This window comes from Salmo salar, chromosome ssa12, assembly GCF_905237065.1.
Source record: "Salmo salar chromosome ssa12, Ssal_v3.1, whole genome shotgun sequence".
NCBI lineage: Eukaryota > Metazoa > Chordata > Actinopteri > Salmoniformes > Salmonidae > Salmo > Salmo salar.
Genome location: NC_059453.1, coordinates 82390957 through 82406741, shown reverse-complemented (window position 1 = coordinate 82406741; position 15785 = coordinate 82390957). Strand labels below are relative to the sequence as shown.

General features: G+C 43.9%; 1 protein-coding gene across 4 annotated transcripts in view; it reads left to right on the top strand.

Annotated features, from left to right (window-relative positions):
- The window catches only part of LOC106565726 (band 4.1-like protein 1), a 199305-nt gene that overhangs the window by 110744 nt on the left and 72776 nt on the right, over positions 1–15785 (top strand). For all 4 annotated transcript variants that reach the window (XM_045691842.1, XM_045691843.1, XM_045691841.1 and 1 more), the window contains one exon: positions 11706–11810. In XM_045691842.1, coding sequence (XP_045547798.1) covers positions 11706–11810 — 105 coding nt within the window. The remainder of the gene's footprint in view (positions 1–11705; positions 11811–15785) is intronic.

Sequence of the window (15785 nt, the reverse complement as noted above, 5' to 3'; positions counted from 1 at the left end):
CTAGAACATTTCCCTTGCTTTTATCAACCTTTCTCAAAAGAAAACGTTGCAAAAATTGCCTTTCAAATACTCTCAAGCAACTCAAGCTGTTCTCAGCACTGGAAATAAAACTCCACATTATGATTCTCAAAGCCTTTATTCAATGAAGTATAATTTGCTTCCTTTTGTACTTCCATTCATTGCTACAAAATGATACAAATCAACCCTCTCTTTTTACTCATCCCTGTTTAAATAACTTGCTGCTGCAGTACAACATTTATCCTCACCTCACTCCGGGCCTCCCACCGACCCCCTTCCTGTGTTTAATTGGTGGGTTGGAACGTCAGGCCTGCCATATCAAACCTCCTCCATGCTACAGGAGTTGATAATAATAGCGTTGAGGGAAGGCAGGCACCCCTTTGTCACAATTCTCACTGGAGGCGGTGCCCCATCCAAGGGTTAATTAGCCTGTCTTGTCATGGCTGCATGGCTCTGGCTCCCAAGGGGCCACAGTGGAGAGAGGGGAGACGGGGCTACGCACTCCCACACTTCCCTCACCCCTTCCTTCAGTTCCCTGGTGTATACTCTACCAGGTCATACATGGATGAGCTGCACTCTGTTATTGTGTAGAATGGAGCTATTTTGGGAGCCATATATATTTTTAAATGCTCTGTGACTCTGACAATGAGTTTGTTTGTACACTTTGCAATGGTTTAAGTGTGTTGTGTTTATTATGAGAGAAAACGCTTGTCATTTGCTGTGTAGGTGCTCAAAGTGGAGTTAAATGAATTGCTCTGTTAAAGGGAGTGTCCATGGAGAAAAGCCTCAATGCCTTAGTCACTGCATATTAAGATCCTAAACATGCCCATACATACTGTATCTTTTTAAAGGTCCAATGCAGCCATTTTTATCTCAATATCAAACCATTTCTAGGTAACAATTAAGTACCTTACTGGGATTGTTTTAAATTAAAATGGCCCCAAAAAATTAAAAAAAATGCTACTTAGCAAAGACCAATTTCTCAAGCAAGACTGTCTGGGAGTGGTCTGAGAGGGAAGGGTAAATCCAAAAACGAACTGTTGGCAGAGAGGTTTAGAGCTCTCTTTCTTATTGGTCTATTAACTAATTTACCTCCTGGTGATGAAATTTCAGGCGGTCTTTTCAAACAGGTTACACTAAAATGGTATTATCATTATTTTCACAATTTTACAGTATTATTCCAACCTCATAGTGTAAATATACACTGCTCAAAAAAATAAAGGGAACACTTAAACAACACAATGTAACTCCAAGTCAATCACACTTCTGTGAAATCAAACTGTCCACTTAGGAAGCAACACTGATTGACAATACATTTCACATGCTGTTGTGCAAATGGAATAGACAACAGGTGGAAATTATAGGCAATTAGCAAGACACCCCCAATAAAGGAGTGGTTCTGCAGGTGGGGACCACAGACCACTTCTCAGTTCCTAAGCTTCCTGTCTGATGTTTTGGTCACTTTTGAATGCTGGCGGTGCTTTCACTCTAGTGGTAGCATGAGACGGAGTCTACAACCCACACAAGTGGCTCAGGTAGTGCAGCTCATCCAGGATGGCACATCAATGCGAGCTGTGGCAAGAAGGTTTGCTGTGTCTGTCAGCGTAGTGTCCAGAGCATGGAGGCGCTACCAGGAGACAGGCCAGTATATCAGGAGACGTGGAGGAGGCCGTAGGAGGGCAACAACCCAGCAGTAGGACTGCTACCTCCGCCTTTGTGCAAGGAGGAGCAGGAGGAGCACTGCCAGAGCCCTGCAAAATGACCTCCAGCAGGCCACAAATGTGCATGTGTCTGCTCAAACGGTCAGAAACAGACTCCATGAGGTTGGTATGAGGGCCCGACGTCCACAGGTGGGGGTTGTGCTTACAGCCCAACACCGTGCAGGACGTTTGGCATTTGCCAGAGAACACCAAGATTGGCAAATTTGCCACTGGCGCCCTGTGCTCTTCACAGATGAAAGCAGGTTCACACTGAGCATGTGACAGACGTGACAGAGTCTGGAGACGCCATGGAGAACGTTCTGCTGCCTGCAACATCCTCCAGCATGACCGGTTTGGCGGTGGGTCAGTCATGGTGTGGGGTGGCATTTCTTTGGGGGGGCCGCATAGCCCTCCATGTGCTCGCCAGAGGTAGCCTGACTGCCACTAGGTACCGAGATGAGATCCTCAGACCCCTTGTGAGACCATATGCTGGTGCGGTTGGCCCTGGGTTCTTCCTAATGCAAGACAATGCTAGACCTCATGTGGCTGGAGTGTGTCAGCAGTTCCTGCAAGAGGAAGGCATTGATGCTATGGACTGGCCCGCCCGTTCCCCAGACCTGGTTCCAATTGAGCACATCTGGGACATCATGTCTCGCTCCATCCACCAACGCCACGTTGCACCACAGACTGTCCAGGAGTTGGCGGATGCTTTAGTCCAGGTCTGGGAGGAGATCCCTCAGGATACCATCCGCCACCTCATCAGGAGCATGCCCAGGCGTTGTAGGGAGGTCATACAGGCACGTGGAGGCCACACACACTACTGAGCCTCATTTTGACTTGTTTTAAGGACTTTACATCAAAGTTGGATCAGCCTGTAGTGTGGTTTTCCACTTTAATTTTGAGTGTGACTCCAAATCCAGACCTCCATGGGTTGATAAATTGGATTTCCATTGATTATTTTTGTGTGATTTTGTTGTCAGCACATTCAACTATGTAAAGAAAAAAGTATTTAATAAGATTATTTCATTCATTCAGATCTAGGATGTGTTATTTTAGTGTTCCCTTTATTTTTTTGAGCAGTATATATAAAACACAGGAAAATCACATTTTGGACTGCACTGGGCTTTTAATAGCTCATGCTAATGCCATACAGTCCACTCCATACAGACCCTACAACCACATCCATGTCTTCTCTCCACAACCATGGGGACTGTGTTGAGTGACAGTAAGAGTTCATAAGTGCTTCCAGAGTCTTACACCACCATCTCTTCAACCATAATGAGCCAAAGGAGACACTCCCCCCAGCTCTGGCCTTGAGATATAAAGGAACAGATAAGAGAGGGAGGGAGCATACATCTGCATCTGTTTCCCTGGCAACGGCTTGCTCTGTCTGCCTGCCACCACGGAAACCAGGCTCTAGGGAAAGCAAGCAATGAGCCGCACAGAAGCTTGCTCCCTGGAGAGCAGCACACACAGTTCACACACACAGCTCGCTGGCTATGACCCCAAGGGAAAAGCGTGTGTGTATCTGTGTGTGTGCAGCAGCACCCATAGTTTGAACTCTGGGATCTACAGACCAGGGTACCATGCTACTGTGCTGGTTTCAGAGTGATGTTTTGTTATGTACGAATGTATACTTGAAATTACACACAATCGTTTTTCCCTATTTTTGTTCAAGTTACATGATGGTATATCATCGCTAGAATGATTTGCGAAAGTGCCGCCCCATCAGTCAACTCTCTTGGCTAGAATTTCTTTGGACATTTCACTAACTTCACAACTATTTTCACACTAATTCTGTCTTTCCTTCCCAGGAATGTGAACAGAAAGTAAACCATTTGGATACAGTTATATGAGTGACATTCGATAATCCACTGTTTGTTCGGACCACGTATTATGCAGAAAGCAATCTTCCTCTAAAATTCTGTTTTAATTTTCCCTGTCAAGTATTTGATGAATTCTGACTGTAACACAGCACTCAAGGGAAGAGCTGTTCTAGTCTGTAGACAACAATAGATAGCAGCTGGTGTCAAGATGGCTTCCCTATCTGGTTGGGGATGATGTTGGGGAGAGACACATTTTGTTGTGTTGATACATTTGAAGTTACATGACACTAATAAACCTAATTCCAGTAATAAAAATGTGTGCATGTCAACAAAACCATGCAGTCCATTGCAAAAATTTACCATGGTAGTACAATGAAAAAATTACCATGGTATTATAATGTATTTTCGGTCACTACCATAGCAGGAAAATACCATGGAAAATACCATACCATTTTCACCAGTACCATGGTATTTTCTTGCCAAGGCAGTGACCAAAAAAAACTTTCTTTTTTAAATTTGTACTAGCTACCATGGTACAAAAATGAATCATGGTAGTACAATGAAATAATACCATGGTTTTGCACCAGCAGCATGTAGTGAAACATGAATGCATGGTAGTTGTTTACAATGTATTATGATTGTCTGTGTCCCACCATTTTTCAGGTAAAGTGACCAAAAACAAAGTAATATATGGTACTCACATAAAGCAACTGTGACTACCGTAATTTCCGGACTATAAGCCGCTACTTTTTTCCCAGCTTTGAACCTCGCGGCTTAAACAATGACGCGGCTAATATATGGATTTTTCCCGCTTTCAAATTAAAAAATAAAAATAAAAACACATTCTGTGACATGCTCAGTTTTTTGGCGGCATGAAGCTTTCATTAGACCAATGAAATTGCCGAACGGGTTAAGGTCAAACAACTTTTTTGTTTACTGTTTAGATTAAATCGAGCACGCTCAAACTTCCCATCATTCTGATTACGGTAGTCATTTTGTCACCCTCATCATGGGAAAGACACGGAGAAATGCATATGATGCAGCTTTAAAGTTGAAGGCGATTGATCTGGCTGTTGGAAAAGGAAATAGAGCTGCTGCACGGGAGCTTGGTCTGGAGCAATGACTTTCTTGGTAGGCTACTGTTTACTGCAAATTTTTTATTTTTTGTTACAAGCCGTGTTTCGTTAAAGGCTATTTATTTTTGTTACAAGCCGTGTTTCGTTAAAGCCTGTTTATTTTTGTTACAAGCCGTGTTTCGTTAAAGCCTGTGTAAAGTTCATTTGTTTCAATGTACCGGTAGGCACCTGCGGTTTATAGACATGTGCGGCTTATTTATGTTCAAAATAATATATATTTGTTTTAATTCAGTGGGTGCGGCTTATATTCAGGTGCGCTTAATAGTCCGGAAATTACGGTACTCGCTCTGCAATGGTAAAGCGTAGGCCTAGTACCCTCTTAAATCCCTTTGGCTCATAGTGAAAAGCCACAACACACATGGTCTAATAGCATAGTATATCCTCTTAAACCTTGGGACCTGGATAGTGTATGGTGAGAAGAATGAAGGGAGTCTGAAACTGTAAAGATTTAAAATAGTTTATCTGGTGCTTCTCTCTTCAATACAGTTTTCAGTTGTCTCTCTCTCATTCCACTGACTTGGCTACGCTTATACAATTCTAAATAGCCAACATACTTGTCACGTCCTGACCATAGAAAGCTCTTATTTTCTATGTTAGAGTAGGTCAGGGTGTGACTGTTTTTTTTTCTAGTTATTATTTTCTATGTGGGGTTCTAGTTTAGTTTTTCTATATTTGGTTGATTTGTATGATTCCCAATTAGAGGCAGCTGGTAATCGTTGTCTCTAATTGGGGATCATACTTAAGTAGCTTGTTTTTCACTTGGGGGTTGTCGTGTCTTTGGGTACCATTAAACTGAAGACATGTTTATCAAATAACTCCCTGTAATTATTATTACGCGATTAAACTGATTAATCGTTTAACTGTAATTAACTAGGAGATCGGGGCACCAAGGAAAATATTCAGATTACAAAGTTATAATTTTCCTAATATAACTTTCCTATATTATAACATATATTATATTATATTATAGTATCTGACGGACTATCTTCTGGTTTAAATGGTGTATTCTACCTCGTGCAGTCTCATTCCAAACGTCGTAAATTGTTGTCTCTACACGAACCCAGTCTTCACTAAGTCATCCATACATCAACTGTCTTAAAATCATTTATTTACTAAACAAAGTAATTCACAGAAAGCATACAAACAGTAGTTATCGTCACAAAGAATTGGTAGAGTAATGTGGCCTAGTGGGCTAAACCGGCATGGCGGCTTGTTAAACAAACAAGGGGTTGGGGGCAGCGGAGAAGGCAACAGAGTTGATAAATATTAACAATTGATATGCTAAACCTTTGCACATGAACGCTCACTCATTCGGGAACAATTGCAATCAATATATATTTACGCTCAGTGTGTCATCGGGATCCTTGTTGGAGAGTTTTTGTCCTGTTGGAGAGTTTTTGTCCGCGTTCTCTCTCTCTCGGTTAGAATGGATCTTTCAAAGCGACATTCATTAATGTCGTTATAGAATGGATGTTTCGTCGGTCTTCGCGTTCGATGATATCAAATTTCTAGCTGCAGACTATTAATTAATATCAGACTTGTTGTTATTCTGTCGGTATCGATAGTCTAAAAGTTTAACCACGTGGTATGGTTAAACTTCAGTAGAGGAATGCATGGTCAAACCTTGGCTCTCTCTTCTGAGGTAAGCTGGTCTCCAGAAAGTAACCCTGGGTGGGCTTATATACTGAACGTAGAAAAACTGTCACATGACACCTTGTCCTGTCTGTGTCCCTGGGGGCGTGCTGATGACTGAGTTAAGCTTTGAACAGAAATACAATTCTATCACGTTAACATCAGTACATAGCCTCTCAACATATTCCAAATAGCTTTAATATTATTAAATCATTGTATACAACCATTTAGATGCAAGTCCCATAGCTGAAGCTATTATATAAACCTTAGTATGGTAATATGGCAATATTTTCTCTAATGAGTATCACAAAATTGTACCAAGCGGACCAGTTCGTAGCTGGATTCTTCACCGATCTTTTAACCTCTCTAGGGTCGGCGGGACGAAATCGTCCCACCTACGTAACAGCCAGTGGAATCCTGTGGCGCGTTATTCAAATACCTTAGAAATGCTATTACTTCAATTTCTCAAACATATGACTATTTTACACCATTTTAAAGACAAGACTCTCGTTAATCTAACCACACTGTCCGATTTCAAAAAGGCTTTACAACGAAAGCAAAACATTAGATTATGTCAGCAGAGTACCCAGCCAGAAATAATCAGACACCCATTTTTCAAGCTAGCATATAATGTCACATAAACCCAGAAGACAGCTAAATGCAGCACTAAGCTTTGATGATCTTCATCAGATGACAACCCTAGGACATTATGTTATACAATACATGCATGTTTTGTTCAATCAAGTTCATATTTATATCAAAAACCAGCTTTTTACATTAGCATGTGACGTTCAGAACTAGCATACCCCCCACAAACTTCCGGTGAATTTACAAAAAATGTACTAAATTACTCACGATAAACGTTCACAAAAAGCATAAGAATTATTTTAAGAATTATAGATACAGAACTCCTCTATGCACTCGATATGTCCGATTTTAAAATAGCTTTTCGGTGAAAGCACATTTTGCAATATTCTCAGTAGATAGCCCGGCATCACAGGGCTAGCTATTTAGACACCCAGCAAGTTTAGCACTCACCAAAGTCCGATTTACTATAAGAAAAATGTTATTACCTTTGGTGTTCTTCGTCAGAATGCACTCCCAGGACTTCTACTTCAATAACAAATGTTGGTTTGGTCCCAAATAATCCATAGTTATATCCAAATAGCGGCATTTTGTTCGTGCGTTCAAGACACTATCCGAATGGTAAAGAAGGGTGACGAGCACGATGCATTTCGTGACAAAAAATTCTAAATATTCCATTACCGTACTTCGAAGCATGTCAACCGCTGTTTAAAATCAATTTTTATGCCATTTTTCGCGTAAAAAAGCGATAATATTCCGACCGGGAATCTGCGTTTAGGTAAAAAGACGAAAGAAAATAAAGCATGGGGTCGACTCGTGCACGCGCCTAAGCCCATTGTCCTCTGATCGGCCACTTGCCAAAAGCGTAAATGTGTTTCAGCCTGGGGCTGCCTCGATATCATTCAGCTTTTTCCCGGGTTCTGAGAGCCTATGGGAGCCGTAGGAAGTGTCACGTTACAGCAAAGATCCTCAGTCTTCAATAAAAAGAGCCAAGATGAACAAGAACTTGTCAGACCGGTCACTTCCTGTATGGAATCTTCTCAGGTTTTTGCCTGCCATATGAGTTCTGTTATACTCACAGACACCATTCAAACAGTTTTAGAAACTTTAGGGTGTTTTCTATCCAAAGCCAATAATTATATGCATATTCTAGTTACTGGGCAGGAGTAGTAACCAGATTAAATCGGGTACGTTTTTTATCCGGCCGTGTAAATACTGCCCCCTATCCCCAACAGGTTATACCTTCTCCAGAGCATAAATGTCGTTCGGTTCCCCAATTCTGTGAGTTGGAAGAATTCCTTTGTCTCTCTATGAAACCCCTCTCTGCCTCAAAACTGGGCCATGAGGCCGGACATTCTCCTTTGGAATTTTATGACCCCTCTCATCAGAGCCTGGGTGGGGGGAGGTAGGTAGGGGGATGGTGCATAGAACACCCAGAGGGCAAAGGGAGAGGGTTCAACTGTGTTCTCTGTACCCAGAGAGAGGGCAACGTCATGACAGGGTTATGGGATATTGTTTATGTGTAGTTGTTTTGTAGTCATGGTTCATTTATTCTTTATTTGTTTTGTATTTTTCTAAAGTTTCACTTTCTAATAAATTATGTGGAACGCTACTCACGCTGCGCCTTAGTCCGATCATTATTATGACGAACGTGACAGAATATCCCATCATACCAGGACCAAGCAGAGTTGTCAGGTGAAGGAGTCCTGGACTTGGGAGGAAAGCCAGGAGTGGAGGACATCCTGGACATGGGATGAAATCATGGCAGGAGACAGAAGCTTGCCATGGAAGCAGGCGGAGGCAGCGAAGGAACATCAACGACGACTCCGGGGTTCGCAACCACGACGGAAGCCCGAGAGACAGCCCGAAAAAGTTTCTGGGGGGGCGGCACATGGGGTGGTTGGCGGAGCCAGGTTTCAGACCAGAGCCAACTCCCCACACTCACTTTAAGGAGCGTGTAACCTTTCAGGCACCATGTTATGCGGTGATACGCACTGTGTCTCCAGTGCACATTCACAGCCCAGTGCACTCGGTGCCAGCTCCTCGCACTTGCCGTGCGAAAGTGAGCATCCAGCCAGGACGGGTTGTGCCGGTTCAGCACTCCTGGTCTCCAGTACGTCTCCTTGGTCCAGGATATCCTGCGCCAGCTCTACGCACTGTGTCACCAGTATGCCTTCACAGCCCAGTGCGTCCTGTGCCAGCGCCCCGCACTTGCCGGGCTAAAGTGAGCATCCAGCCAGGACGGGTTGTGCCAGCTCTACGCTCCAGACCTCCAGAGCTTTCGGCGACAGTACCCAGTCCAGAGCTTTCGGCGACAGTTCCCAGTCCAGAGCTTTCGGCGACAGTTTCCAGTCCAGAGCTTTCGGCGACAGTTTCCAGTCCAGAGCTTTCGGCGACAGTTTCCAGTCCAGAGCTTTCGGCGACAGTTTCCAGTCCAGAGCTTTCGGCGACAGTTTCCAGTCCAGAGCTTTCGGCGACAGTTTCCAGTCCAGAGCTTTCGGCGACAGTTTCACAGTCCGGAACCTCCGGCGACAGTTTCACAGTCCGGAACCTCCAATGACGGTCCACAGTCCGGAACCTCCAGAGACGGTCCACAGTCCTGAACCTCCAACGACGGTCCACAGTCTGGAACCTCCTGAGATGGTCCACAGTCCGGAACCTCCTGAGATGGTCCACAGTCCGGAATCTCCAGAGACGGTCCACGGTCCGGCTCCATGGCCGGAGCTTTCCTCTGCGCCGATGCTCAGTCTAAGCACGGTGGCCTTTCCAGCTCCAAGGCCAGAGTCTTCTTCTGCGTTGATGTCCAGTCCAGGCACAGCGTCCACTCCAGCTCCAAGGACAGTGTCTTGTTCTGCGTTGGTGTCCAGGCACAGCGTCCAGTCCCGCTCCATGGCGGGAGTCTTCCTCTGCACCAAGATCCAGTCCAGGCACAGTGTCCAGCCTGGGTCCATGGCTGGATCCGAGGGATGAGAGGGTTCTTCGGCCCAGAGCCACCACCAAGGATGGTGGATCCATGAGCTGAGGGGGTTCTTCGTCCCGCACCAGAGCCGCCTCCGATGCCGGCGGATCCGCAGGATGAGAGGGTTCTTCGTCCTGCACCAGAGCCGCCACCAGCACTAGACACCCCCCCTAACCTTCCCTTTTTTGTTTCAGGTTTTGCGGTCGGAGTCCGCACCTTTGTGGGGGGGGGGTGTCTTTTTTCTAGTTATTTTTTTCTATGTGGGGTTCTAGTTTAGTTTTTCTATGTTTAGTTGATTTGTATGATTCCCATTTAGAGGCAGCTGGTAATCATTGTCTCTAATTGGGGATCATACTTAAGTAGCTTGTTTTTCACTTGGGGGTTATGGGATATTGTTTATGTGTAGTTGCATTGTAGTCACGGTTCATTTATTTGTTTTGTATTTTTTTTTAAGTTTCACTTTCTAATAAATTATGTGGAACGCTACTCACGCTGCGCCTTGGTCCGATCATTATTATGACGAACGTGACAATATTAAACAACTATTTGTAAAAAGAAATTAATTATAATCGTATATCATAGATACATTTTCATGTAATTCTCATCATATCCCTAAAAACAGCAAGTTGCAATGTTTCCCTTTCTTTACACTCTGTGTGAACATTCGTTTGTCCTGTTGCCATGATTACGACAAACTAGCTTGACTGGCGCTAACTTTAGCCGACGTTAGCTTCTATGCTAACAGACTTTTAAAAATTAATTCAACTATCCAAACATCATTAAAAAAACACCTATTATATCATTACACTCCACTTAACTTGGTGTTTCACATCCTATACTTTATGATTGCTCACCATGATGATAATGTTTAAAATATTACATTTATCTGGTGCTTCTCTCTTCAGTTGGCTCTCTCATTCAACTGACTCATTTACCTGGCAGATTAGCGTGAGAATGAGAGCACGTGACGTAACCACTAGAGCGAGCAGCTTCCTCTGTGGGCCGAAACAAGCGCAACACCTCTTGACTATAAATACAGTAAATGATTACAAAATACCAAGGATTAGGCTACCATATATCTTACATTCTCCCACATTTTAGGTTGGCAAAAAAGGGAACCCAAAGATGAGCAAAAAAACAGTACTATTAATACAGAAAGTATAACCCCTATTTCCCTTTTCTTTGATGTTACAGACACATTTGGACCAACAATACTAGCCTGCCTCTGACTTTATCAAAAACTTTCCCATACTGGTATATAAAATCATCAATATAATACCAAGCAAACTCTTTTGACCTTGGGGGGTTTATTTAATGTATTATACTGCCATTGTGCTATGGTAACAGACAATTAATAAAGATGGTACCATTTGATAATTATTGGTACCATTTATCCTAATTGTGAGTTATCATGGTATAATGTAGGATGCCGGTTAAAACCATGGTATTTTCAGGATCCACGTCTACCATGGTATTAATGATGCAATACCATGGTATTATTTAGGTGCATGGCAGTAACATCATACTTGAAAGCTAAAACCATGGTACATTTCCATGATTCATATTTATACCATGGTATAAATTATGCAGTACCATGGTAATATTTAGGTATAATGGCAGTACCATTGTAGTACCATCATGATTCAGACTATACCATGGTATAAGTGAAGTGACCATAATAGTACCATGGTATGAATGAAAGTACCATAGTAGTACCATGGTACATTTTTGTAAGGGGTGCCGTAATGCTTTAATCAGTGAGACCAGGTCACATGGTCAGAAATCACCTGACCCTTGATTAAATAACACTTTATTTGTGGCACGTGTGTTTGTGTGTGTGTTTCTACAGAAGCACTGCAAAGGACAGGCCCTGCTGGACATGGTGTGTGAGCACCTCAACCTGCTGGAGAAGGACTACTTTGGCCTGACGTACAGCGATGCAGAAAGCCAAAAGGTCAGTGCCTTGTCATGGAGCCGCTGTGACCATTAATTTACCACTCCTGCTCTTTTTCCCTCCTTTCCTCCCCCGCTCTCTTTCTCCCCCCTTCTTCCTCTCATGAAATACTGTCTTCAGAAAAATCATAATAACAGATGACAATAGCAGGAGGAGGAAACATCAGAAAACATGGCGCCCTAAACTGGAGATGGTGAAAACATGGCACTCTAAATGTGTGTTTTAGGTATACCCTACCTCTGTACACCTCAACCCCAGGCAAGGTATGTAATGCAGGCCCAGCTCCATGAGGGGGCAAAAGAGGGCTTTGCCCCCTCAATTGAAACTTGTGCCCCCTCAGTTTAAGTTTAATGTCCCTATATAAAAATAGCAAAAAAGACCAAATGATTGAGTGACAAGGTTGTTGCAAAATCTGTTGAGGGGGAGCGGGTTGAGGAGGAGGCTTGAAGTGCTGGACATCTTATTATGACATGAATTATCTGAATTAAGTTCACAGAATTATACCTAGGAGTAGCGGCTTCTATTAAGGAACGTTTAATGTCTTTTGAGGTAGCTAGCTAACAAGCTTGTGTGCACATCTGCACCTGAAAAACACGTCTTATCTTTTTGTAGTTTATAAATCCAACATAAAACGTGATAACTAGGCCTATAGTATCCTTAACTAGTGTTGAAAACGTTAATCCATTCAATATCTTCTGAATCACGCTTGTAACGTCAGTACAGTAGCCTATGCTTCGGAGGAGGGAGGGGCAGATGGCCTAAACACACACACACCGGCAAAGATTTTCAGCTGGCTGGCAGGCAGACACTAGAATAAGTTTCTCAGTGACAGAGTCAGAGCTTTGCATAGGCGCTTTGTTGCGTTTCTTTGTGGGACTAGAAAAAAAGGCCTAGAATGTAAAATAATGTTACTAACCAGTTCCCATGCTTTTAAAATAACGGTTCTGTTCCGGAACAGTTTTGATGACTTTTGTTTCTGTTTCTGTTCCTTGAAAAACATTGTTCTTTTACGGTTTTTGGTTCTGTTCCCTGAACCGGTTCCAACTCCTGGGTATTAGCCTTAGCCTATTTACCAACCTTGAACCAGGTAATCTGCCATGATGGATATCGGAAATTGGCTTCGCCAACGTACCCAAGCAAAGCCAAAAGGAGAAGGAGAGCAATGAGCAGCAGCAGCATCAAACCACCGAGGCCAGCTGCCAAGCCCAGCAGCGATGATGCCTGTTGAGCTCTAGCTAGCTCCACGTGCAGATCCTCCCCACCCTTCCACAAGCACCATCAGGATAATGGCTCCACAGCCCCCTCCACCGACTGTTTCTGATGATCTTGAAACAGAGGAGCCAGCCCAGGTTAAATCAAATTGTATTTGTCACATACGCATGTTTAGCAGATGTTATTGCGGGTGTAGTGAAATGCTTGTGTTTGTAGCTCCAACAGTGCAGTAATATCTAACAAGGAATATCTAACAATTTCACAACAATACACACAAATCTAAAGTAAAGGTATGGAATTAAGAATATATAAATATTTGTGCGAGCAATGTCAGAGCGACATAGATTAAGATACAGTAGAATAGGATAGAATACAGTATATATATATATGTGAGATGAGTAACGCAAAATATGTAAACATTATTAAAGTAACTAGTGTTCAATTTTTAAAGTGGCCAGTCTATGTATATAGGGAAGCAGCCTCTAATGTGCTAGTGATGGCTATTTAACAGTCTGATGGCCTTGAGATAGAAGCTGCTTTTCAGTCTCTCAGTCCCAGCTTTGATGCACCTGTAGGGACCTTAGCTTCTGGAGGATAGCGGGTGAACAGACAGTGGCTCGGGTAATTGTTGTCCTTGATGATCTTTTTGGCCTTCCTGTGACATTGGGTGCTGTAGGTGTCCTGGAGGGCAGGTATTTTGCCCCCGGTGATGCGTTGGGCAGACCGCACCACTCTCTGGAGAGCCCTGAGGTTACGGGCGGTGCAGGTGCCGTACCAGGCGGTGATACAGCCCAACAGGATGCTCTCAATTGTGCATCTGTAAAAGTTGAGGGTTTTAGGTACCAAGCCAAATTTCTTCAGCCTCCTGAGGTTGAAGAGGCGCTGTTGCGCCTTCATCACCACACTGTCTGTGTGGGTGGACCATTTCAGTTTGTCCGTGATGTGTACGCTGAGGAACTTTAAGCTTTCCACCTTCTCCACTGCGGTCTTGTGGATAGGGGGGTGCTCCCTCTGCTGTTTCCTGAAGTCCACGATCAGCTCCTTTGTTTTACTAATGTTGGGTGAGAGACTATTTTCCTGGCACCACACTCCCAGGGCATTCACCTCCTCCTTGTAGGTTGTCTTGTCGTTGTTGTTGTTAATCAGGCCTACCACTGTAGTGTCGTCTGCAAACTTGATGATTGAGTTGGAAGCGTGCATGGCCACGTAGTCATGGGTGAACAGGGAGTACAGGAGGGGGCTGAGCACGAATCCTTGTGGGGCCCCAGTGTTGAGGATCAGCGAAGTGGAGGTGTTGTTTCCTACCTTCACCACCTTGGAGCGGCCCGTCAGGAAGTCCAGGACCCAGTTGCACAGGGTGGGGTTCAGACCCAGGGCCTTGAGCTTAATGATGAGCTTGGAGGGTACTATGGTGTTGAATGCTTAGCTATAGTCAATGAACAGCATTCTTACATAGTTATTCCTCTTGTCCAGATGGGATAGGGCAGTGCGATGGCGACTGCATCGTCTGTCGATCTAAGGGGGCGGTAAGCAAATTGAAGTGGGTTTAGAGTGTCAGGTAAGGTAGAGGTGATATGATCCTTGACTAGTCTCTCAAAGCACTTCATGATGATAGAAGTGAGAGCTACGGGCGATGGTCATTTAGTTCAGTTACCTTTATTTCTTGGGTACAGGAACAATGGTGGACATCTTGAAGCATGTGGGGACAGCAGACTGGGATAGAGAGAGATTGAATATGTTCGTAAACACTCCAGCCAGCTGGAGGATGCGGCTAGGGATGCCGTCTGGGTAGGCAGCCGTTCGAGGGTTAGCATGCTTAAATGTCTTACTCAGACAGCCACGGAGAAGTAGAGCCCACAGTCCTTGATAGCGTGCTGTGTCGGTGGCACTGTTATCTTCAAAGCGGGCAAAGAAGGTGTTTAGCTTGTCCGGAAGCAAGACTTCGGTGTCTGCGATGTGGCTGGTTTTCCCTTTGTAGTCCATCATTGTCTGTAGACCCTGCCACATACATCTCGTGTCTGAGCTGTTGAATTGCGACTCCACTTTGTCTCGATACTGACGTTTTGCCTGTTTGATTGCCTTATGGAGGGAATAACTACACTGTTTGTACTTGGCCATATTCCCAGTCACCTTGCCATGGTTAAATGCGATGGTTCACACTTTCACTTTTGTGCAAATGCTGCCATCTATCCACAGTTTCTGGTTAGGGTAGATTTTAATAGTCACAGTGGGTGCAACGTCTCCTATACACTCAGTCACCGTATCAGTATTTTCGTCAATGTTATTCTCAGAGGCTACCCGGAACATATCCCAGTCCACGTGATCAAAACAATGTTGAAGCGTGGATTCCAATTGGTCAGACCAGCGTTGAATAGTCCTTAGCATGGGTACTTCCTGTTTGAGTTTCTGCCTATAGGAAGGGAGGAGCAAAATGGAGTCGTGATCAGATTTGCTGAAGGGAGGGCGAGGGAGGGCAGTGGTCGAGTGTTTTAGCAGCACGAGAACTATAGTCAATGTGTTGATAGAACGTTGGTAGCATTTTTAACAAATTTGCTTTGTTAAAATCGCCAGCTACAATAAATGCGGCCTCAGGATATCCAGTGAAGTTCTTTGAGGGCCGTTGTGGTATAGGCTTGATGGGGATATACACGGCTGTGAATATAACCGAAGAGAATTATCTTGGGAGGTAATAAGGTCGGCATTTGATTGTGAGGTGTTTTAGGTCGGGTGAACAAAAGGACTTGAGATCCTGTATGTTATCAC